Source organism: Coturnix japonica, chromosome 4 (assembly GCF_001577835.2).
Source record: "Coturnix japonica isolate 7356 chromosome 4, Coturnix japonica 2.1, whole genome shotgun sequence".
NCBI classification, from domain to species: Eukaryota; Metazoa; Chordata; class Aves; order Galliformes; family Phasianidae; genus Coturnix; species Coturnix japonica.
Window position 1 is genome coordinate 53,867,365 of NC_029519.1, and position 24,107 is coordinate 53,891,471.

Genomic DNA, 24,107 nt, shown 5'->3' on the forward strand with positions numbered 1-24,107 from the left:
TCAATGTATTGTGTCTAAATGCTGAAAAATTCACATCCCTGTTACTGGCGTTTGCAGCTTTTGACTGGTATTCACCTCTACTTCAAACTCCAATGCATTAGTAATTCCTAGCGTACAGATTTCTCACCTCTCACCAGTTCCTTGCAGCAGAGCTGATGTTGGAATAACACTGCTTCCCAATATTCATCTCAACAACTCTCATGGCCTGAGAAAACCTTGGTTCTGGCCTTATCCTTCACTCCTCCTCACTGTCCCCACTTTGTGTGCACAGGGACATGACATTCACATTCCTGAACATCCCATTCAGAGTCAAGAAGCCGAGACATTCAGTTCCTCAGAAGCTTTATTTTCATTCAAGCTACAGAAATAAAGTACCACCTTTAAATTGGTCATCGAACTTTCTGCATATTTATATGGCTCAGGGTGAAATGCACTAAGATAACTACCCTGTACATAAGGAAACAAAAGGCTCCAACAAAACATAGCTCTAATTCCAAGAATGCCAAACCTTAGATCTAAGGTTGGCTTAAACTCTTTGATAATGTAACATTAATAGACAAAACATAAGGAAAAAGAGATAGAGCTGAACTATCTAACATAAGCAGAACCCAAGATTAATTACAGAAAGTCATCCAAAGAAAACTTTTAGAAATAACGGTATTCTACTCTGAAAAATAGAAAAAATAGATGAGTCATTTTTGCTTTTATATGATATATTCACACACATACTTTCAAGTATCATTTCCATTATTATCATACACAGCTAAAAAACAAGTGAACCCCATAAGCAGACCATGCCAATGAAGTCACAGTCTTCATCTGGGGGGGAAGGTTAAGCAACAGCTGGAATTCCATGTTGTAGCATTGTAGTGACCAAAAAAGCAGTGACTGGACTTCGTAGTTTTTACCTTTAGTTTTAAACACTTCAGAAAGAGAAGAAATGGGAGCAGTACAGGCAGTCATCAACCCTACCTAGTTGTGGTTAAGCTTGTCACAGGCTCAGTACTAGCAGGGGGGTAAGAAAACTGGGTTTAACACAACCGATACCAACAGACTGACTCCAGACAGGTTGTTTTTACATTTAAGGCATCCCACAAAGTGCTGGGAAACAAAAAATTGCCACGTGCAGTCACAATTCACATTTAACTCTCCGGACATCGGAATCTGCTTTATTTCTAAACAGGGAGGCTTAAGGGGCATCCCATGGCCTTTTGGCAAGATGCAGAAATGACCATAAAAAGGGATACAATGGAAAGGAATTTAAGTGCTTATTAAAGGCTTTGCTGCAGAGCTGGATGCCTGCAAACAAGTTCTGGCAGAATACAAAACTTTCACAGCTGAAGGGTATCGATACCATTCAAGAAGTTACACCATAGAGATCAAAAACACAAAGTCTTCAAACTTCAGCAGGTTTTGGAGCTTTGAAATGGTACTGGGGAGGTTCAGCAGGTGCACGGAGTAGCTAAGGCTGGCTGGTTCCACAGCCTGCACTCCTGCTCACCTTGCTGGGGTGGACTCTTGAAACAAAACGGTCAGGTATAAACTACTGTGACGTCGCTTTCAGATAACTGGTAGCTGAGAGATGGGGATGTGGAGAGAGTAGAGCTGTAGTAGAACATCAGCAATCTAAGCAAAGTAAACTCTTGCCACACAGCCTCAGTTCCCAAAAATGAAGATGTCTTGCTGAGTATGAGAAAGAACGCATTCTCCATAAGAACTCTGTGAGACCTAATTAAAACCTACGCACTGAAAATCACAGAAACCATTGACTGTTCTTAAGAGATTAATGGATTCAATATGGAAAACATCTAAAACTAAGGACCAGACAGCCTGAAGGCTCTATGAGTATCACCAAAAGGCTCAACCACATTGTTCAGTTCTCCCCAATTCGGGATGTCCTTTAAAGATCTAGTTTTAAAACCATCAGGTCCAGACTGAGATGTAAAGCTTCTTGGAAACAAGGGAGGTTGCACGTACTGAAGATGATCCATATCACTTTACTAGTTTCACACCTAATGTTTTTGCTTTTATTAAAGGTCCCATCGAGTGTTTTTCTCAGCCTTTCTGTCAGACAAGGTATCATTTTGTTAGGTAGAAGTTTGAAGCTCAGCTTAAGCTTTGCTAAAAATAAATGAAAATACTATTCCAAATTCTCACAACTCAATCAACTCAGTAAAAAAAAATGAGTTATCCTGAGCTACAGACAGCCTGAAACCAGACAGTGAAACGCACGAGAAGGGATCATGAAAAACACTGCCTATTCCAAGACTTACAGGAGACTCAGAAGCTGTTGATTCATATGTACTTCTCATCTTTAATCCCTTCTTCCCATCCTGTATCTTTGAACACAGTCATCTATTTATTTTTTGTTTCCTTGCTTTGCTGGTTTTACACCATATAAAAACACTTCCAAAATTGACACTTTAGACATTTATTGTCCAGTCTTCTCAGGCTCACTGAAACACATTTAGGTAAATGGTTAGCTGCTGTCAGAGTTTAATGACATTAAATACTTTGTACCAAACTAGTTATTTAGACCAATTTAAGCGCCTACTGCCTCTTGTTCTATAAGGCAGTGGCCATTTTATTAATACACAGAATGGACAGCTCTCAGGTTTCTCCCGTAGTATCCTGTAAGAATACAGACTACACCATCATAACAACATTATGCAGCACAAAACAGTTGGCAAGTTTGAGAGCATGAGGTTCATGGTCGCTCTTTACTTTCTGGCAAGAAATCACAGGCATAGGTTAGATATTTGATGAAGTAAATATGTAATTTAATTTCCACTCAAGCCTCCTAGAAACACAGCAATTGATGTTTCAGCAATCAAAAGCTTCAAGTCAACCGACTGCAAATGTTCAAGCTATGGTGCGAGTCAGATGGCTTCTTAAGTAGGCTCAGAAATTTGAGACCACACTGGAAATACCATCAGTCACCTTCCTAGGTGAGCAAACGCAGCTACCCTGAACAATATTCAGTTCAGTCTTGTAGTGAAATTAAACAAAACCAACACTATATCCTTCTCACAGGAGCATTCAATTTAAACTTGAAGCTCTCCACAGATGGACTGTGCTACCTACAGTTTTGAATTATGCTCACTTTATTGAGCCTAGATCCAGTGCTCCCAAATTACATGTACCTAAACACTCTAATTTTGCCACTCAAGAGACTGATTCACCTTAACCTCTCCATGCATGCAAATCTTACTTATTTAGGATAAATACGAGCTTATTAAGAAGTGTCAAAGCTATTATAAACTTTACTCATCTTGGGGATTACAATACAGAACAGAAATGGTTTAAAGAAACTTAATTTGAGCTTACTTTAATTGAAAAGATGACTACTGAAGTAGTAAGCCTGAAAACAGGTAGAGATGACTATATTCTATGAATGGCCCTATGAAACAAACTCATCCTGCTCTACAATCCTGCTGAATCAGGGCAGGCAGACAGTTACACCAGAATCTACAGAAACCAGCACACAAACAGCCTAACGGTGCTCCCCACCTTCAGTGCCCATCCTGGTTAATGACCAATACTGAAGGCATAGTATCATTAGATGCCATGGGATAGTTACCTGCTATGTAAGTGTTTCTTTCTAGATAGAAATTCAGAAGCTAACGTAATGCCTTTTTGTTATTATCTAATGCACTACTTTCTCATAAACTGTGCTAGGAAGTGTTCAAGTCTACCTACGCATGTAGAAATACTGAACCAGGGGCAGACCAAAAAGCCTAATTCAACTAAAGCTTCATCACCAGTGAGTGACTAGACTTGCTTTAAGGAATTTCATTAAAGACCAACAAACCAACACACACCTGCCTTTAAGTTTAAAGAGCTATATAGTCCTGTTAAGATCCTAAAGGACTAAAAATTAAGAACACCACAACACTGATTTGCTGTATGCTCTACTTTTGTACAGGAAAGTAAGTTCTAGTATTGTACTCAAAATGAGAACTGAACTCAGTGGCCTTCTCCAAAATTTCCCCCTAATCCTGCACGTCATACTAACTTGCAGCTCCCAAAGGAACTTTCAGACCAGTTTTGTTTCAAAATAAGACATGCAAAACAGACTGTCTAGTTCCTCATACATTTGTTTTGTCACCATTTCCTAGTGCTCTTTTGTTTCACACAGCAATTATATACTCATAATAGAACCATTCACTTCAGTGCTTCTACTGCAACTGCCACCTGAAACAAGACGGGCTCTTAAGTACCTTCGAATTTCTTGGTATGCACCAAAGCCAAAAGAGAAAGGGTGCAAACCAGCATCAGGCAGACCAACCACTAAGAGAAAACAGTAGCCACATCAATATAACTTCACTTTCTTTTAGGGTGCTGTCTAATGGATTTAGTAAACGTTTCAATAAACCACAGCTCCAGACTCATCTTTCTTGGAAGACACTACAAGAGAAGCCACAGCAGAGACTGCCTTGTCACAAGAAGTACAAATACTTGCTGTGCAGATGGAGAAATAAGAGGACAAATCTAGTTGTCTAAAAGACAATTCACTGTACACATTTTATTTACAGTTTTGTACACTGTCTTAATATGAATGGGACCGCTTTTCTACTTGAGCCATTTTAACCAAAGCAAAATAAACCTAAGTAATACAAAGTGTTAAAATACAGCATAAGATACAAAAACAGACATACTATTTCTAGTAAGGAATGTAAATTATGGTGTTACATTAAAAAAAAAAAAAAATCCACAATTCTGATTAGGAAATCACACAAACAGATCACCGAATTGGACTGAAATGCATCAATTTGTATCAAAGCTTCGATGTTACAAAAAAACAAAAAATTACCAAAGAATGCACAAAATTAATGTTTATTCCACCTTTGTCATATTCCCAGATTCTTCACCAATGTTACATGAGCAAAAAAACTGAAATCAATATATCACTAATGTTATCAAATAGGGAAAACAAATAAATTAATCTAGCAGCCATCAGCATAGGTTACAGCAAAGGTGATGCTGTATAAAAAAATTGCTAGAAAACTGTATGCACCATACTCTTTTCCAAACCAGCAAAATGTTACTGCATACAATGCAAATGTAAAACAGAGTAATTTCCTGCAGGTACAGAAATGCAACTTTTCTGAATACTGTGGATCAACAAATGTTTTTTTGTAATAGTAATGTTTCTACCAAGCTATTACAGAGTGGGCCAGGAAAACATTTATGACTTGGGGTTTGGGGGGGGGTGGGGGGGTTGTACTAAAATTCTGATCGGTAATGGTTACTTCAGCCAAAATAGAAAAAAAAATGAACACAGAAGTACAAGACAAAGGCGAATTAGACTTCTCACAAATCTTAGCAACATTTAGATGGAAATCAAATTTAAATGTAGTCCACTCTGCTTTTGAAGAGGCTTTGGTTCAGCTCCCAAATCTCGATTGCTTGACGCAGTCTCCTATGAAAGAATACTCAGAAGGTGTCTTCTTAAACAACAAACCTATTTTTAGTGGTGGAGCCGCTCTTAGTAGCTGTGTCTGCATGGGACTGATAACCAATCACTATCTTTGGAGGAAGTCCTAATCTTTCCTTGTATACTCTCCTGGAGAAGAGAAACAGAAGAATAACTTAAACAATGCTCTTCCAAACGATCTTTAATGGAGGCATCTTAGCTGCTAACAACATATTAAACTGCACTCAACCTTACATCAAACCTAGCAGATATTTTCCATCAGCAGATGTGTACCACAGTTGGTTGTTTGTTGTTAGTCATCTTTCAGGTCTCAACAAGATCATACTGTAATTAGACACTGTAAGTATGACCTCACCAGATTCAGAAGTCCAAGTGAAGCACATGCTAAGAGCTATCCTGAAAGTCACTATGCCTGACAGTTGAATTTTGGCTTAAGACTGATTTGCTGAACTGGAAACAACCTGTGTAAAGTACTGTAAATATTCAAGAGGCCTTCAGTGACTGAATGAAACATTAGGTAACTTTGAAACATTATTATCACAGCAAAAAGAATCCACAGGTTTTAGCAATACGTGTTAAATAGCAGACTAAATGTATTCTCCTTAACAAAGATAGCCATTGTCTTTTACCAAAACAAAGACCAGGACACACCATTTTATGTGTCAGATCCATGAAATCCAGAATTTGGTTTGTGTGTAAATAGACAAAATGAAAACCAGCTCTAATCAAATACAAGAACATGCTGGTGAGCTTCATCTCCCATTCCTAAGCATCCTTTTCCCCAAGACCAAGCTTACCAATGCTCTCTATTGTCAGTAACCAGCCAGCCTTACAAACTGGCATGCTGCAACAGAATTTACACCACTTACAGAAACTACTTACAATACCTCATTATGAAACTAAAAGCTCCTGCCAAGATCTGTGTTGAACTCTTGATTATTTCTATGCTATAGCAAATAGAGTACAGATCAATGAATTTGCTGATGCAAGCCCTCAAAAACTAAACAGTAAAGCAAACAACTTCATTGTGAGTAACTTGAACTTGGGATACAGCTCTGCTCAGGTTACATTTGCCAAAAGCTCAGTTTTTAAATTAAGTAGCTTTAAATGCATTGTTACACTTCACATTTGTTTGAGAAACAAATCACATTACTTACCCTATATGCGTAACAGCATCCCTGTTTTCACATTCAGTTGTCCATATTGCTATTTTATCACCTTTAGTTCTAACATTAACAACAGCACCACATACATCATCGCTGTAGTCATCAAATGACTCCCCAATAAGGCACAGCAGCTACAAAATAAACATTAAAAATTAAAGTAGCAGCTCCAAGGCAGAATCCTGCTCCACAGAACACTAAGTGCATGAAGAACTTTGAGGAATGTTATGTCTCATAGCCACTAGCCATACAGCAACAGTATTCTGTTGTGTCTTATCAAAGTTCCAAATGTTACAAGTGATCCTAAGCTTAGTTGGCAGTAGCATCTTCCTCAAGTTTCTCTTCTGCTTTGACAGATGATCACTTATGTCTCCCTCTCAGTCCTCAATCCAAATAGGTGCAACAATTAAAGGAACTCATTAGTCTTTATGAAGTACATAGACAAATGGAAAACTTTAGTCTACATTCATAAACTGGAAAGAACCTGGGGAAAAACTATTTGAGCAATGCATCATCTGTCTAAGATCTGACTTCGATTCTGAAATGCATCAGTTCAAATAATACAGGATTGCCTTGCCAGATTTCTAACGGCAAAGTTTGGAAGTGGCAAAAATGATAATGTGATGTGAAGTTTCTAAGGAGTTATGTCACTATCTGAAAGTGATGCTTCAAGTCTTCAACTTTCAACTTGCGCAACACAAATTTAAATATTCAAAACTGATAAGTTCTTGTAGTTATTGTTCTCCACACTGAAGTACTCCTCTCTAAATGGTCATTTCTTTGACTTCACTAGCACATTACATTTTAAACATACTGGTCATTATCATTAACAAAATCAGAGTTTTCATAGAATCATAAACTACATGGACTACGCATTTCCAATCCACATGAAATGGCTATCAGGAGTCAGAAGGACATTCACATATGTTTAAATTGAATGGTCAAATGTGCACATCAAGAGTTTCGTCTACTCACGTAAAACCATATTTTGCCCACTATTATAATGTCTAATCTTCCTTTCCTCAAATCACAGTTACAGTGACCAGTATCAACTTAAATGCTTTTGTATTTTGGACACCCTAACCTTGATTCCAAAGGTCACTCTTCTCTTTTATGAGGAATAATTTCTTCTCAAAAAAGCAAAGAAAAGCTACTTCGATTAGTTTAGTTTTGAAGAAATTGCTTTGCATTATATTGCATATAATAGCTGTCCCTAAAAAACACAGATTGTATCTTTTAGAATACTTAATTGGTTCCTAGGCAGTACAATATGTATTTTTTCTACAATATATCTACTGCAACCCACAGTATCTCTAAAAGTACACTTAATGTTTAGGTAACAGCAATGGGAAAAAAGCATTTTTCATGGTATACAAGAAGATTTTGCTATTCCTTCCTCACTCCTACATTAGGACAAGCATAGAAAGAAGAAAAGACAATTCTGAAACTTGCTTCAGCAAGATCAAAACCTCGCAACTATTCACCTGTAAGAGAATTTGTGAACAAATAATTACCTGTAAGCAGTTAAAATAAACTTAGAGACCAAGTATTACTCTGATAGTTGTGCAAATATGCTGAGAACATTCTCTGGGAAAAGGTATATAAATAACAAACAGAGATCAGGAAAATTCTCTAAGAACATAATAGCACGCAACTACATCAACCACCATTTTGAAAGATCGTGTTTCAAATGCAGCCTGTCAATAAATTGTAGGAATAATATGTCGGCATGAAACTGTAAGTCCAAACTGGCACACAGGAATAACAGAGCAGTTAAAATGCTAAATGCAAGTTTCTTCAGCTGCAACTTTTAAGGCCACATTACTTACTGTCTCTAGCCAGAAGCGATCAAGGTCACTTCGTCTCTGCTGTTTGGTTAGTGTAATTAGCCATCGGCCTCCTCGCTTGTTTTTTTCATCTTCCCACATAGGTTCAATCCCATCCTGGAAAGAACAGTCAGAAGTTAAATCAGACTTCACTTATACTTTTCCTTGGGTATAACCAAAGGACCAACAATAACTGAAACAGCACCAATAAGTATAGTTTGAGATACATACTTGTCTAGTATGAAAATACTAGAAAGTATTTTCTTTCTAGTAATACCTCTGGACCAACAGTAAAGTTCCACAACTGCTTAAAAACCACACCTTTCCTAGTGTTTTTTTTAAGCTGTCGTTTCCACGAAAGATTGTCAGCCCAAGCTGAAGCTTTAGCTACACAGTAGAGCATGAAATATATTGCAAAGTCAATCATCCACCTTGCCCTCTCTGAAACCCGATAAAATTAGCAGCCGCATTCTGGAGTCTTTATTTTAAGTCTTGGACTCAGCACAACGTTGGCCAAGTGCTCCACTTATGCGTGAAGATTACTTCACTAAAAACACTCTGGCAGTCTCTCTTTGACTTCCTGCACACATGGGGTGAAAATAAGAGGGTTCTAATCACTAGGGCCAGAAAAAAGGAAATAAAAGAGAATCAGCAGACCATTTAGAAATAAGTCACAGCCTTATTCATGCATTACCAGTGGCCCTGTACCACATTAAACAACTCTGGATGCGTTGAACCTGCAAACAAGTCAGCAGCCACTCCCATATCTACCAGCTACGCTGAACTTCAGGAAAGAAGGTCAGTCATTAAAAAAAGCAGGTAATTGTCTGGTCAGAGAAATTCAGACAAGAAATAGCTACAAAGAGAGCCACATTATAGAATTTCAACTGCAATCTAATTAAATGCTCAACCTACAGGATGGAGCAGAGCCAGTTCACTTTCTCAAATTTAACACCCTCACTGGCAGCTGCAGAGCTCAAACTGCTTCATCACCTTTAAGGGGAACTCTTATGAGGTCACAATTGAAGGACAACAGTAAGAGGTCACTCAAGTCTGCAACAGCTGACAATTCTATACCTGTTCCATATAGATGGAAACTGAAGTTTCTGTTGATAACATGCAAACTCTGAATAGATGCACAGAGACAAATTTAGGATTCAGACAAGAACACAAGCATGACCTGTATTTTTCCTAAGATTTGAAGGGATCCGTTTCTTAACATTTACCAGTAAAGTTTCTCACAACATAAATATTGTTACCTTCTCAAAATCAAGCATAACTACCTCTTCACTGCCCAAAGCTGCTGGGATTTATAATTTGCGTACAGCCTACTGAGGGGTCCCTGCCAGGGTCTGTTTCATAAGCAAAGGAGAAGCCAGGCATCAGTACTTACAGGATTATTTACGTATCTGAATCCAGAAAGGAAGCTGTATGTTAGAAGCACTTCATAGAGGTTAGGGATTAATTTAGAGCTCCAAATCAGATGTCCACTCCAGACAAAAGGCAGGATTTCATGTATAATTTCTCCTTGGCATTTTCTGTTAACTAACTTGAATGCTCAATAACTTGTCAGCCTTGTGTACAATTTTCTATTTCATGCCTATAGAATATGGCACTTAACTTATGGTGTCATAAAAATTAATTACAGGAGCGCTGTGCAGCTGGCTAGTAGCGTTCATTCTGAATGCTGACAAACATCACAGTTCTGCATAGAACTCAGCTATGGCTAATTTCATGTGACAGTGACAACTGGAAAAATCTCTTTCATAAAACTAAGACTTAATGATTCGTACAAACACCTAAAAGCTAGAATGAAGACAAACATAACTACAGATCAAAGCGTGATGGATTTAAAATGCTCAAGGAATTACTTGCATTTTCAGTATCAGTAACTGTGATTTTCAGAGTGCACTTTTGGGACTTCCTAAAAATTAAGACTTTTAGGACATCTCCAGCTGTGCTCCTACATGTCTGAAATGAAATGTTTGGACACAGTCTTGCTTAGTCGGGAAACCATCGATCAACATCCACAATGGAAGAAAAATTGTTAGCAAGCATACCTTAAACAGCGAGTAGTCACAACCAGGCATTAAATTACTAGAGAGCTGGATATGGTTGTATAAACTATTGGAGGGAAAAACAGCAGGATTAAAAACTAAACATTATTTTAAGGTACAAAATGCTAAAAGAATTTAGGACATGTCTGAATAAAATACAAAATTTAAACAGCATTAAAGTAATTCAGAAGCAACCCTGTTACCTAGGTTTTTTCCCCCAGCAGTACAAAAGCATTAGCTTTAATGAGTTCTAGCTCAAAGAAGCAGAATGGAAGCTGGTTTCATCAACACTTGCTGGGCTCCTATACCACAGTATTTCCCAGAAATACCTTTCCTTCTTCTAAACTTAGTTCTAACAAGTTAAAAATAATAAACATAACTTACTGAACTTTCATGCAAAAAAGGAAGTTTTGTGCATGTGTACTCGTCCTCTATATATGCATAACAATTTAATAGAATAACAATTTAAACACCTATGGTTATTCTCTCTGCAGAGAGATTTTTAAAAGTATTCAATTAGATTTTATTCACTTCTGTACTCTGTAGTTGAAGACTGTAAGCCCGATAATTCAAACTGAAATAAGAACTCATATGGCAAGAACAGATGACTGGAAGAACAATACAAAATACAGCCAGAATTAAATTCACGACTATGCAATTGAGAGCTAAGAAGTTGAGGCAGTTCATACAGCCTCCTAGCAAGAAGGCAGGTGCTTTTCTTTCCTGCACTGCTAAGGTGACACTTCAGAAGATGGTCTGCATCAAACACTAAACTGTAGTTCAAGACTAACTAACACTTAGGCATGGTCCAGTACTAAAAAGAAAACTAACTACTTCAACTTATTTTATAGCTTGACTGGAGACATCTGAACACTTTTCCACTACAGCCTTGATTACACAGCTCAAAAACTTACCCATCACTAAGTACACTGATAAGCTTCAAACAACTTATCACATATCCCACCAGGGGGATGCAAAAACTGTTTTCAAGAACTGAGTCCTGCTCCCCTTCCTCCAATGACTGTACTGACAAACATCAGCTTAAAATCTTCAACACGTTTCCTCTCTGATGGTGCTACTTTCACTGATGTGCATTAAAAATATGAAGAACTTCTCCAATTACACATAATTCAAATGTTATATTATTCTGGGTTACATTCTTGCAAACTCTGAAGAATCAAGATCTGGCCATTAATTTTATAGGTATTTCCAAAGAGTTGTGGCTAATGAAAAACTTTACACCTTCTGATTTCAGCATAAATTTAGCTATCACATATCAGCATTGTGCAGACCAAGGCATGTTTACTTACGCCCAAAAATCTTCAACAGTATCAAACTTTGAGATCAGACGGAGATTTGCTTGCCAAGTTTTGCTCTTGTCATTTTTAAAAAACCAGAGCGCCCATCTAAAGGAGAACAGAGTACAGAATAATAGCATCTAGAATTAAAGCACGTTACAAATAAAATTCAGTACTGATTATATACCAAGTAATCGCAAACCTCAAGAGGTTATTAGCACGGAAAGCAGTTTTCATTAGCTGGCAATGTGAAAAATTCATTTCTAAAATCTAGCTCTACAGCATGTATCCTAGAGTTACAACAGTCATGGGAGACTTGATTATCATATCAAGTAATTACATCATATCAAGTTATATTATCATTGAGGTAATTATTTCTAATGTGTTTGGGTCATTTCTAAGACTAAATCTCTAAGCCTCAGATGATTCCCCTTTTTGCCACTGGTAAACTGCAAAGTCCTCCCACCAGTAACAATCATGGTTTGAAGCAGTGCCAACTATCCCAATCTGGAACTCAGCTGCCTATTCCATAATTTCTCTGTAAAAGTCAAAAGCTAATTCTAGTGTATGCATATAGATGAATGTCTCCCTAGCATTCACCCACCGGGAGAACAAATTTCAATAGAAGTCACTTGAATTCATTTTTTATAAAACTACCAGCTTAAGCTTCACTTCGGGTTTTTAGATTCACACAAGTGAATACTTAAATTTTCCACCCTATTTTCTTCAACGTCTCAACTGAGTACAAGTTTCAACACCTACTATTAGAAAAAAAGAAATCATCTTTACACTCAAAGACATTCCTTAGGAATCAGAAGAATATTGTCTAAAATGCTGGAAGGAGATACCTGAGAGGTGTTTAACAGAAGAGGCCTACTTCTCATGTTGATCACTTCAGGAGCATTGAGCTGACTCGAGTTACCACTAGAGTAGATTTATCTTGCCACAGTACTCCTGAAAACACCTGGTGTCCATTTGCTGAGACTTACTGACTATTTCAAACCTTGCTTTAGAAGTTAACTATTTTCTAGAAAAAGTCCCACACCACTTATGGGAAAGTGTCAGCAAAGTAATTACAGGAAAACGGACAGAAGACAGCAGAGAGTGGAGGGAAAAGATGAAACATGACATATAGTTCTCATTCGCTCAGAACAGAAAAGAGTAAGAAGCCTGACACACAGTAATATTCTATTTAGGGCAGCACTTAACAGCAACTCCACAACAACTCCTTAGCTGAGGAGATGAGCACCCAGCTGCTCTATTTGAAGTACATGTATGTGCTGCAGTCTCTTTGCGCATTTAAACAAATTCAACCTGTAAGCAGCTTAAAACTTCTGTAGAAAGTCGGTCCAAGTGCTAGTTTATCAAGAAATTTTATACTTGTGAAGTCCTCGCTGTCTCTGCAGCAAAGTCAGAAAGCAATAGTAGCTTACTAATTTAAGTAGTACCTATTTCTGCACGCTAAACATAGAATTTAATTAGGAGGGCTTGGATTTTTCAATGCTTCTTCTTTATTTCCAACTGCGACTCCGTATTTTTCTCGATAAAAATGAAAATTCAGGTGCCCTACAGCTTTTACTCTTAATGAGACATTAATACAAGCATACGCATTAGCTCTTTACAGTGCTTCTTCTGCTGTGCTTCCTACAGGTGATGACATTATTACTGTAGACACCAGCCATTCCGGATATTTCAAGCCTAATAAGCAGTTTGGCAAAATAAGGCAGCTTCACTACTTTCAGTTCCATTATCATGGCTTCCATACTACTCACCTGTTTTGTAGTGGATGCTTAATATACTGTTCAGGGTTGGCAACCTCCTGAGTAGGCGCTGGCTCGGTTTTCTCCTCTTCTGAAGGTTGAGGGTTGGGAGTGGTTTCCTGTTTGAAGAAAGGATTTATTAATAAGTTCCTTTTCAATTTTCATTGTTGCACTTTAGCTCTTCCAAGTAACTTTAAGACCGCAGAAACTTAGAATTCCTCTAACTCAAATTGGATTGGGAGGGTGGGGTGTCAAATCACATCACAGAAGCACAATTTGTATCCCTTTATCTTTCACCACCTGAACAGGCCCTATAATACCAGTTGCAGGGGCTCCCATTGAGCTGTTCATCAACTTGTTGCCTCTGTCATTTGTCCCCAGCTCTGTTTCCTGGACAAGTTTGTCTTCAACTAAGATGCTGCTGAGTTATTTTGGAAAAAAACAATATTGTACATTATCTAGAATAGGCACCTCTAAATTAATTCCCAGAACAGTAATAGCTTCACAACGAAAACATGATGATTTTTGGATAAAACGAAGTGTCACTGTAAACAAAGTCCATGCTTATTTAGAAAAATGTGCTATTACAAGTCTGATATAGATCCAGAACTTATCAATATAAAATCACTACTGTAGGCAGGGAACAAACTAAAATGGTAAGCAGGTATCTTTATTTGCAACATTACTACTAACAATGTTTCAGGCACCAAGCAACATAATTTAAACAGTTATTAGTTCTCAAACATCAAACTGATATTTAATTTCACACGATTTATCACAGGTTTGCCCAATTCTATGTTCCACCCCCCCCCCCCCCCCCCAAATCTCTACAGAGTGTTATAGATATCAAAAGTTTCAACACAAAAGAGAAAGAACATTCCCTTTGCACATAACATCCCCCCCACCACCACCAAGCTTGTCATTTGAGAAACCACTGTGTCGGGTTTGCAATTCTAATGGCATACCTTCAAAGCTAGAATACAAAGCTTTATTGTGAGGCCAAATGCTCTCTCCAGTTACCACCATCTCTCCCTAACCTGCAATTGATGCTAGAATATTGCAATAAGACAAGAAATGAACAATAGAGTTCATTTCCTCCAGTTATCCCAGAAAAAGCACTTTAAGAATATAAACAAATATGAATTACAGCAGACCCAAAGACCTTAGTCATTCCTAAATGTAGCAAAGCAAAAGCAGTACTTAAATAGAGCTTAACTTTTGTGGTCTTAAAAGAATAAAGTAACATAGGAGTGGATTAGGTAAATCAGTGGATTAAGTCTGTCATCTAATGGAGGGAGCAATTTCCAAGTTACTCAGTTCGTCATGACCAGAGCTGCTGAAAAGTGGAATGGATTTGAAGTGATAACAAGCAGCACTTAACCTTCACCGGACCAGCTGACAAACTCTTCTGGCAACATCTAGAGACCGGGCTTAACACAGACTTTCATTATCAATACATCTAGTGCTACTGCTTAAGAACAGCAGCATAGTTAACTTCAGACAAACTACACCTTCATGCCTGGGGAAAACGATGCTTATTTTAACAGTCTACCCAGCAAAGACATTAGTTCAAAAGCTAAACATAATTTATACCACGTTTAAGAAGGCTTTCATATGTTCCCATGCTCAGAGTGAGATAAGAAGGCCTCATGGGGCAGCGACAATTAGGGTACTGCTTTGATTTACACGTTACAAGGGGTAGGTAGTACAATCTCCCACCTGTTTTAAGGGAATAAATGCTTTCTAAAGAGTCCCTTACGAGGGCCATCACTACTTAACACTGCCTTCTGCGGGCTTGTCAATCTGTTCTATTTCTTCCAGTGAAATACTCTAACAAACAGAAGAGTCCTTCAAGAATTAAGTAGAGGACCAGTGAGAGTTTCAAATCCTTTCTAGAGCAAGATTTACAGTCTTAGACACATCTATTTTTAAATTGATGGGATGGGATTAGATCCTTACCCTTCCCTTTAATCACACACAGGAGTCACAGAGAAGAAATTAAGATGGTCAGTGCACAAAGGCGACCAAATACACCAAAGCAGTATTTCAGCAGCTCCCTTGAGTTACAGCTTGCAGTATAATACATGAAATCAAGGCGTACACAGAACACCCTGTCAAACACTTAATTTGAAGGGTATAAAAAATAATAATAAAAATCAGTATTTGGGAAGTAAACTAAGTGCAAGGGTTCATGCTAATACTTGCTTTCATTCACGTTATTCTACAGTTGTAAATCAATTCTAAATAGTAGATATCAAACGCTAAAGACTTTAACATCCAACAGCGTCTTGTCAAACTTCACATTTGCTCAGCAAAGAGCTTTCAACCAACAAAGAGCTGATTCTGGCATCTCTCAGCTCACTCTTCCAGAAACACAATGATCCCAATTGGAAGGATTAACACAAAACCAAGCACATGCAGGACTACCATATAAATGCAATTTCTCATTTCTAATGGAAGACAACATCAGAAAGGCCTAAGACAGCACCTGCAGACAATGCAAAAACACAATGAGCCTCATTGTACCAACCCTGTACACCAAAGGTCACCCTTGACAGGGTAACCACATGAAAGTCCATTTTGGAACAAATGGAGACATCTGACTCCGCAGAAGTGTTTTTAAGTCACCATAATAATAACTCTCTTAAGATGTTTTGAAAGCTGCATAACTTTAATGAAGCTCAGACTACCCAACCTTTCAAGCTCTTGCCCAAAGCAGCACATGACAACTCACTTCTAAGACTTGGCCATGGTCTCAGCTCAGGACCACACAGTTCTCCTTGAGAACGAGCCCAGCCTGAGGAGGATTTCATCAAGGACAGGTACAGCTGCACACACCACAGTAAACTTGGAAGCAGGTGTAAAGTTGGAAGCAAAGTCTTCTATCACAAAGCTTTTCTACTTAATCTAAAGCAGAAGCTTAAAGCAGCTCATGTGCGCTACCTTTCATTTCCCAGCGTTATCCATCAAAATAAAAAGACTTTCATTTTCAGTTAGTTAACCATACCGGCTCCCTTTTCTTTTCATCTCATTTATCTCACCATTCTACCCAAACAGAAGTGTTTGCATAGCAAACTATTTCCCATTAATCAAACACAAAGCATGCCAGCAAAGTAACCGCCAGAATCCCTTTCTTGTGCCCAACCTCTTCCCAGCTACTGAAATCCTACAACAAACCACAAGCATGCACCCAACACTGCCTTTACATGATTCTATAAATACAGCGTGAATTAAAGTTATGTTTTGTGTGTTTTACCAGTTCACACTTCGAAGTCTTGCAATTGCTGCACTATTAACTTAAAGCCAGATCGTCTCCGCCCACAGTTTCTGGGCTTCTAGACTTATATTCATTTACAGTATTTTACTATTGCTCATAACTAATGCCTTCTTTAACCTAAAATTGACATTGCGTCTACTATTAAACCATCACTGAGTTTGCTGCTTTTAAAACAGATGTAATAAAAGAGGGTAGCATTACCAGCCAGACTGGAAAGCTTCAAATGGCCAATCCTACTCCCCAAACACAATACAGCACATAATTAGGAGTGACATTTGCTACCCACATGCTTCTTGCTGTAGGAATCAGCTTGCAGGAGTTTACGAAATATTCACCTACTCAGCATTTAGTGACTGTGCCTATCTGCACGTTACCTGGATTCTGACACTTGCAGACTTAATTGGTGTTATTCATTCCGTCTCCACAGCACATAACGACAAGTGTATGAAAGGAAGGTGTGCATGTCACTGGGACAGGAAATGGGTGCTTCTCACTGCAAGAACTGCATAGTCAGGTTATTTAAAAGAAGCAACCCGCTTGACTAGGTTCCACCCAGTGTTCGCAGATACCGCCCCGACCACATCCATAATTTAATGATCTACAAAAGTTGTTTAGGAAGTGCAGTTAAAAGAATGACATGTATGTTCCAGAAGGATGCAACCTCACACCCGTGTGCATTCCTGATGAAACTTCAGAGAATTCAGCTTGCAGAAGAAGCTTGTGCAGTTTCTTTGAATTAAACCAAACTAAGACACATCTGAGGGGTTCCACCCCCTCGCTTCGGGTGTCCAAGAGAAGAAAAATGCGTGGTCCAATTTGCAGATGTCTATGGCAAAAGTACGTCGCTTATCTCCTGGTGCTTCTTGTAGATACCTGTACTGCACCACAGTTAGGACAGCTATTCACAAAGTACCAAAATCAAGAGTTACTTATCTCAAATACTCTAAGAATTTAAGCCCACCCACAAGAAAATCCCATGTGTTGACAGAAAACAAAACTAACATGGCATTCTACAGATCAGCAGGACTGATACCCGACTCAGAGGAATGACTACACAGAGGTAAAAATCACATGGAGCATACATGTTACTGACTGGAATAAAGGTACCAGCAGCACCCCACTGCAAATCCAGCAACGTAAAATGGCTTTTCAGACACCTGAACAAAAAACGTTCTAGGCATATCATAACTAAGGCCTAACAGGGAACAACTACCCTGACAGTGTATAACTGTATAACAGCACAGATTTCTAGAAGGCATTCACCATTAGAAAACAAATATGGCTCGTGATTTTAAGTGAGTGATACCCAAACAAATCAGGAGAGAAATGCAACATGAGTACAGGAGGATATGAACAAGAGACTGAGTAAGCAATGCCACATCTCACAACAGCCCATGCTCTGCTGCTGCCTGTGCTACTGGAACATGAAACCTATAGGTGGGAAAAGATGACTAACAACCCTCAGTGCTAAACCCTGAGATACACACACAAAAAAAAACCCTCCCCCAGAATTGATGAGAACAGCTTCAATAACCCAAGGAAAAAAAAGTTATGCATAACATCTCTCATTTCCATAACCAACCACTCTACACAACAGACAAAAAAGTACCCCAATTACTCTAAATATATAGAGCCGTTCTTGCAACTAAGGCTGGAATTGCACATTATCAACTGAAAGCTAAGACACTCAGTTTTCAGAAATGAATTTCAAAATGTAATAGTGTAAGGATGCTTGGGAGGTCACTCCTCAACCACAGAAACCAAATTGATAAGCCCAATTAAAGCAGATAACATACACAAGCAAACAGAACAAACAGCACTAGATGCAAGAAAAATGGAGGGCTGATTAAAAGATGATGCGCTTGAACAACTGTTCCACACATTTAGAAAAAGCTTCAATAGTTAAAATGTTACAGCCTCACATCCATTACATAATAATCAAGGACAAGTGCCATTCTCAGGCAGTTAACAAAACATTAAATAGCACATAAATCTATAGACAACACTTTTAATACCTCCACAATATGAACGATTTAGAGAAATACTACATTTTAGGATTTAAGGAATTTCCCTTTCATGCTTTGCACTGTCTTCTAGCACCGCTCATTTGATTCCCTGCCCTGTCCATTCAAAGCTCACACTGATCCTTACAGAGCTACCAAAGGGTCACACTTCATCTTCAACACTTCCTATGTATCCCTAGACCCGCAGGTTGAATCAACAGAAGCAGCATAACACAGTCTCATACTACTTTTAATGCATTAGCCCGAAATAAGTTTGAAATTCTGTATGCACTGTGAAATGTATCTGTTCTTAAACTGCTTTCAGAAAGATGTTTATCTCAGTTACAAGATGTCCAACGCATTCCTTCTCTTAAACTAATACAGGAGGCTTTGTATTACCAGAAATGTAATCTACAGTGAGGAAGTCAACTTGTGCTAGGAGCTCTCAATTATTTAACAGCACACAAGATACATTTATGTTTACTGTACAATACGTGAGCACTTTACAGATTTCAACCAGAGCTGGACAAGGCTATAGCTGAAATACCTAGTAATAGGAGTAAATCTAAAGCTGAACCTGGCCTGCACTGAATGTACACACTAGCTCTCTGTCATTGATACCTCTCAGCACACCTTGTATTTGAGGAGCTATTTTGAACTTCCAAGAACATCAAGACCCTATATCACTGTTTATATCCCTTCAGGAGTAATATCATTTCATTCAAAGAAAGATCAGCTCAGTTTTGAGTCTGATTTATTGACTATTCTGCCCAAACAACTGTTTCTCAGGCTGTATGACTTGAGTTTACTCTTGAAATGTGAAGTTAGATTAAGAACTACATTTGATCAAGTGCAAAAGTAGCTGTCACAAAACAAACCAAAGATCATAACATTTGTTTCCAATCCGAGCAATAAGGGACCAACTGCTCCTACACAAATTACTTCCACACAACTTATCCCACTCACATGTTTGTTCCTCCATGGTTACATTTTAAAGTCACCTTTGGTAAACTACTGTTTACTAAAGCATTACTATTTGTTTTGTTGTTGGCTTTGTGGACTTTTGCACAGTGTCATCTGATCACATCTAAGGTAAAATTTAAAGCAGTGGAAGTATAAGCCACAGTACAACAGACTTACACATATATAATCCTGCTTTCCTTACCAGTTTCCATTGGAGACTCCGCAGTATCTCCACCTCAAGTCTCAATACTCCTATACAGTTCCAAAAAGTTTTTTCAGCCTCTTAACATGATATAAAACATTTCTAGAACTTATATGTTACTGAGAATGCGCGTCACCAATTTTTAGCAAGACCCTGCTAAACCTCAGACAAGATTTTGAAGGTCTACAGGAAAAGAGGCTCCCTATGATCACAAGGTAATCAAATCCCTAACATCCCCATAGAATTAATTTGTTCTGTGGAATATTATGCAGTATTTATGCAACACCAAGCATCTAAGATCTCTGTTACTATGTGGGCTTGACTCAATGCTTAGGTAGAAGTGTGAGACACCTGGAAGAATAATAAACAAAAGTTTAACTATTTAAAGACATTTAAAATTAAGCAAGCATAGCTGATGTTTCCTGAAGGAAAGCATACTTCATTGCAAGTAGACCCTTTGGTGGCAATGCTGCTTGAACAGTCCTAAGTGTTGGTACATCCTCCGCCCTCAATGGGTCAGCACAACTGCTTATCATTACACAACAAGCTGGATCTGGGGAACCAATCTCTTTGGGAAATGGCGTGACAAAAGCCATTGTTTCTATCTGGCTCGGTAAGGACCCAGATCAAGTTCAGTATGCGATCACACACTTGTGCAATGGAGAGCAATTCAGAGATGGTCATGCTTTTGCCAGTATCACAGCTAAGGAAGTTACAAAGCTGTGCTCTTTGCGTAGCTCCCATTCCAGAGGCCATCAATATGACACACTGTTTATCCCAACACCTGACAAGCTCAGCAACCATTCCAAAGCAGTGAGCTGACACAAAGCTCTCACCTTTGGAAACACGTCTATGGGACACCAAACCCAGTGCTCAATACTGCGGCTGGTGACCGTGGGCAGAGTACTGCAGCTCACTGTCCTAACAACTGCTGCCCTGCCTTCCCAGAACTGCCAGGAAATGTACAGATAGTGACCAGCACCATTGCTTCTTGTAAATAGAGGCAGTTATTTCATTCGTAAAAGAAAATTGGGAGAGCCAACATCCTTCATAAAAGGGTACAGGACCATCTTCCTTACACAGAATCACAGAACGACCCGGGTTGGAAGGGACCTCAAGGATCATGTAGTTCCAACCCCCTGCCTGGCAGGGCCACCAAACATACACATTTACTAGATCAGGTTGCCCAGGGCCCCATTCAACCTGGTCTTGAACACCTCCAAGGACGGGGCATCCACAACCTCCCTGGGCAGCCTGTTCCAGGGCCTCACCACTCTCCTAGTGAACCTAAATCTTCTCTCTTTTATATTAAAACCATTTCCCCTAGTCCTGCTATTCCTTACAAAGTATAATTCATCTTTATTCAAAAACAGCGAAGTGGTTGTTGGATTTAAACACCAAGTGCTACAAAGGAGGCACCGGCTGCTCAGTGTCGGTAAGCCGCGGCCACAAAGAGCCCTTCCTTCCCTTCCTTCAGCCTCTCCTCGTCGCCCTACAGCCAGGCGGTCACCCGGGGCCTACGGGGCGCATGGGAGCAGAGCAGCGGCAGGGCTGGGCCGGCTCCGGCTGCTCCAGTTCGTCGGAGAAACGCAGGCAAGAACGGCGCCTGTGAGAGCGCGGTACCACGAGCACACGTAGGGGAAAAAAAATGCCGTTTTTAGTTGTGAACAAGTCCCCAGCAAAGCTTCCATCCGAGTTTAGTGCGGGCTGCGGGGCGGGAAGGCGCCGTCCCGGGAAGGACGGACGTGCCGCCCGCTCCGCCCTGCGCCGCTCTCACCCGTTAGCGCCGCCGTTAGCGGCGGGCCGCGCCGGCCCGGCAACATGGCCACCCCCGCGCGCCACACGCGGCGCCGCCGGCCGCCTCCTCGTCCTCGTCCTGTTCCCAATCCGGCCGCTGCCGCCGCTCACCTCCCGTTGGCCCCCGCCCGCCCCGGGCCCGGCACAAAGGCCAACGCCGCGCCCTCCCCTCCCCCCGGCGCCGTGCGTGCGTGCGTGCGCTCCGCGCCGGCCCCGCCGCCCTGCCCGCCCCGACCCGGCACCGCGAGGCACGGCCCGCAACGCCGGGGAACGGCGGAGAGAACAGCGGAGTGCGGCGGGAGGGAAGGAGCGGGCGGAGGGGAGAGAGCGAGCGGCGTGCGGCCAGCGGGAAGCGGGCACTCACCGGTTCCACGGTCGCCATCTTAGCTCGGTGTGGCCGCAGCAGCCGCGGGAGGGGAAGGGGCGGGGGAGGGAGAAGGGAAAAAAGGAAAGGGAAAAAAAACGGCCGCCAACACGGTTGGCCGCGAGGCGGTCACGTGGGCACCGCGGCCGTTTGGGAAGGGGAGGGGCGGGCGCTGCCGGGAGCTGTAGTGCAACGCGCGGGGCACGACGGGACGCAGCGGGAACGCGGGGTGGACGGCAGGGGACATCTGGTGGAATAGTGCGGGAACGGGGCGGGGTGAGGACGGGAGATCGGAACAAGGGGCTCTAACGGGATACAGGGGCGGTATTGCTTGTTATAGGCCTGCAAAGGGAGAAGCGCTCTCCACCCAGAGAATCAGGCAGGTTGGAGCTTAATGTGGTGCTGAATGTTTAGAGGTGGTGAGTAAATAAACGTGAGGCCCCTGGGTTTGTTCAGCCCGGAGGGGAAGCACGAGGGGAGGACTCAAGGCTGCATACAGCTGCCACGGGTCTGCGCTCTGTGGCAATGACGGGAGCTGGGAACAGCGCGGAGCTGGGTCAGCGGAGGGACGGCTGAGGGTGAGGGACTGGGTCTGACCAGAGACCTTTCCTTGGTCTGGAAGTGTCTGAAACTAGAGGCAGGCTTACATTAAACATCTGGATGCCCATGGCATCCCCTCAGCCTGGAGGAGGCTCAGGGGAGACCTTATAGCTCTCTATAACTTCCTGAAGGGAGGTTGTAGTGAGCTGGGGGTTGGCCTCTTCTCTCGTGTAATCAGTGATAGAACTAGAGGGAATGGTTTTAAGCTGCGCCAGGGGAGATTCAGGCTGGACATTAGGAAGTATTACTTCTCAGAAAGGGTGGTCAGGCATTGGAATGCACTGCCCAGGGAGGTGGTGGAGTCACCGGCCATGGGAGTGTTCAAGAAATGTATTGATATTGTGTTGATGAATATGATTTAGCTGGGAAGTATTGGTAATGGTTGGACTAGATGATCTTCTAGGTCTTTTCCAACCTCGATAATTCTGTGATTCTGTTATTCATAACAACTCTGGAGTTGGTTTACTGGCAAGCTATGCTTCTAGGAGACCAGTCATGTTTTATCCTATTTTGCTCAGATGGTGATATCTTTAAAGGCAGAATCCCAAGAGGTGGGGTCCTCTTAAAGAGAGAAGATGAAGGTGAAAGGGCTGTCATTTAAAAAACAAAAGGCTTTACTACTTGATGTTTTGCTCCAGTGCTTTAGCTGACTTTGTCCTGCTGCGAGTTAGAAGCGTACATCTAACCACAATACGGGGGTTACAGCAGCTGTATTTTCCCACCCCTCACCCCTTGATTAAATAAATTACAAGTCCTGAGAAATTTATCCCAGCCAAGATGAAAGAAAACTACTGCTTTGCTGTGTGCAAATAGCAGGGTGCGGGGAATCGAGCACAAAATGAGACCTGCCACTGCTCAGATTGTTAATGGTTTCACGGGAGATGATAAGAAGTGAAGGCTGCAGCACCCCTCTTTCACCAGAATGGGCCAGAAATTAAGTGGGGCTATTTTGAGAAATAATATCCTCCCGCAGTAGAGCGGAGCCCAGATTTTCAACTGCTATTCGTGATCATAAAATGCCGCCTGCTCAGATGAACAATAAAAACCCAGCAGTACGAGAGGGATAATAGTATGTTTGAGCCTTATGTTGGTTCCTTGGAATAAGGCCGTAGGAGTGCAGAGAGAGCCTTCCTAGAGAGGCATTTCATTTTCCTTCTGAAATGCTCCCTTCACAGAGCCCGGTGTAGGCTCTGCACACACCCATTCTGCTTTACCTGCTATTTGTTAGCAAGCAGGGGATTTTCTGGCTTCCAGCGTAGGTTCATTCATGCACATTCACGTAGCATCCCTTTTGTCAGGGAGACTTAGGAGGACTGCTGTTTGCAATCACAGTGATTAGAATGCTTTCCAGCCCCCTAGA

General features: G+C 40.8%; 1 protein-coding gene across 1 annotated transcript; it reads right to left on the bottom strand.

The window, feature by feature from the left end:
* Positions 1-325: 325 nt before the first annotated feature.
* On the bottom strand, positions 326-22,270 carry EIF4E (eukaryotic translation initiation factor 4E). Its single transcript, XM_015862116.2, has 7 exons — positions 22,148-22,270; positions 13,554-13,660; positions 11,794-11,889; positions 10,487-10,550; positions 8,430-8,543; positions 6,595-6,734; positions 326-5,566 (listed from the first exon to the last, which is right to left on the bottom strand). Exons 1-7 carry the CDS (start codon positions 22,163-22,165, stop codon positions 5,452-5,454), a joined length of 654 nt encoding a protein of 217 aa, XP_015717602.1. The 5' UTR covers positions 22,166-22,270; the 3' UTR covers positions 326-5,451.
* Between the last annotated feature and the right edge of the window lie 1,837 nt (positions 22,271-24,107).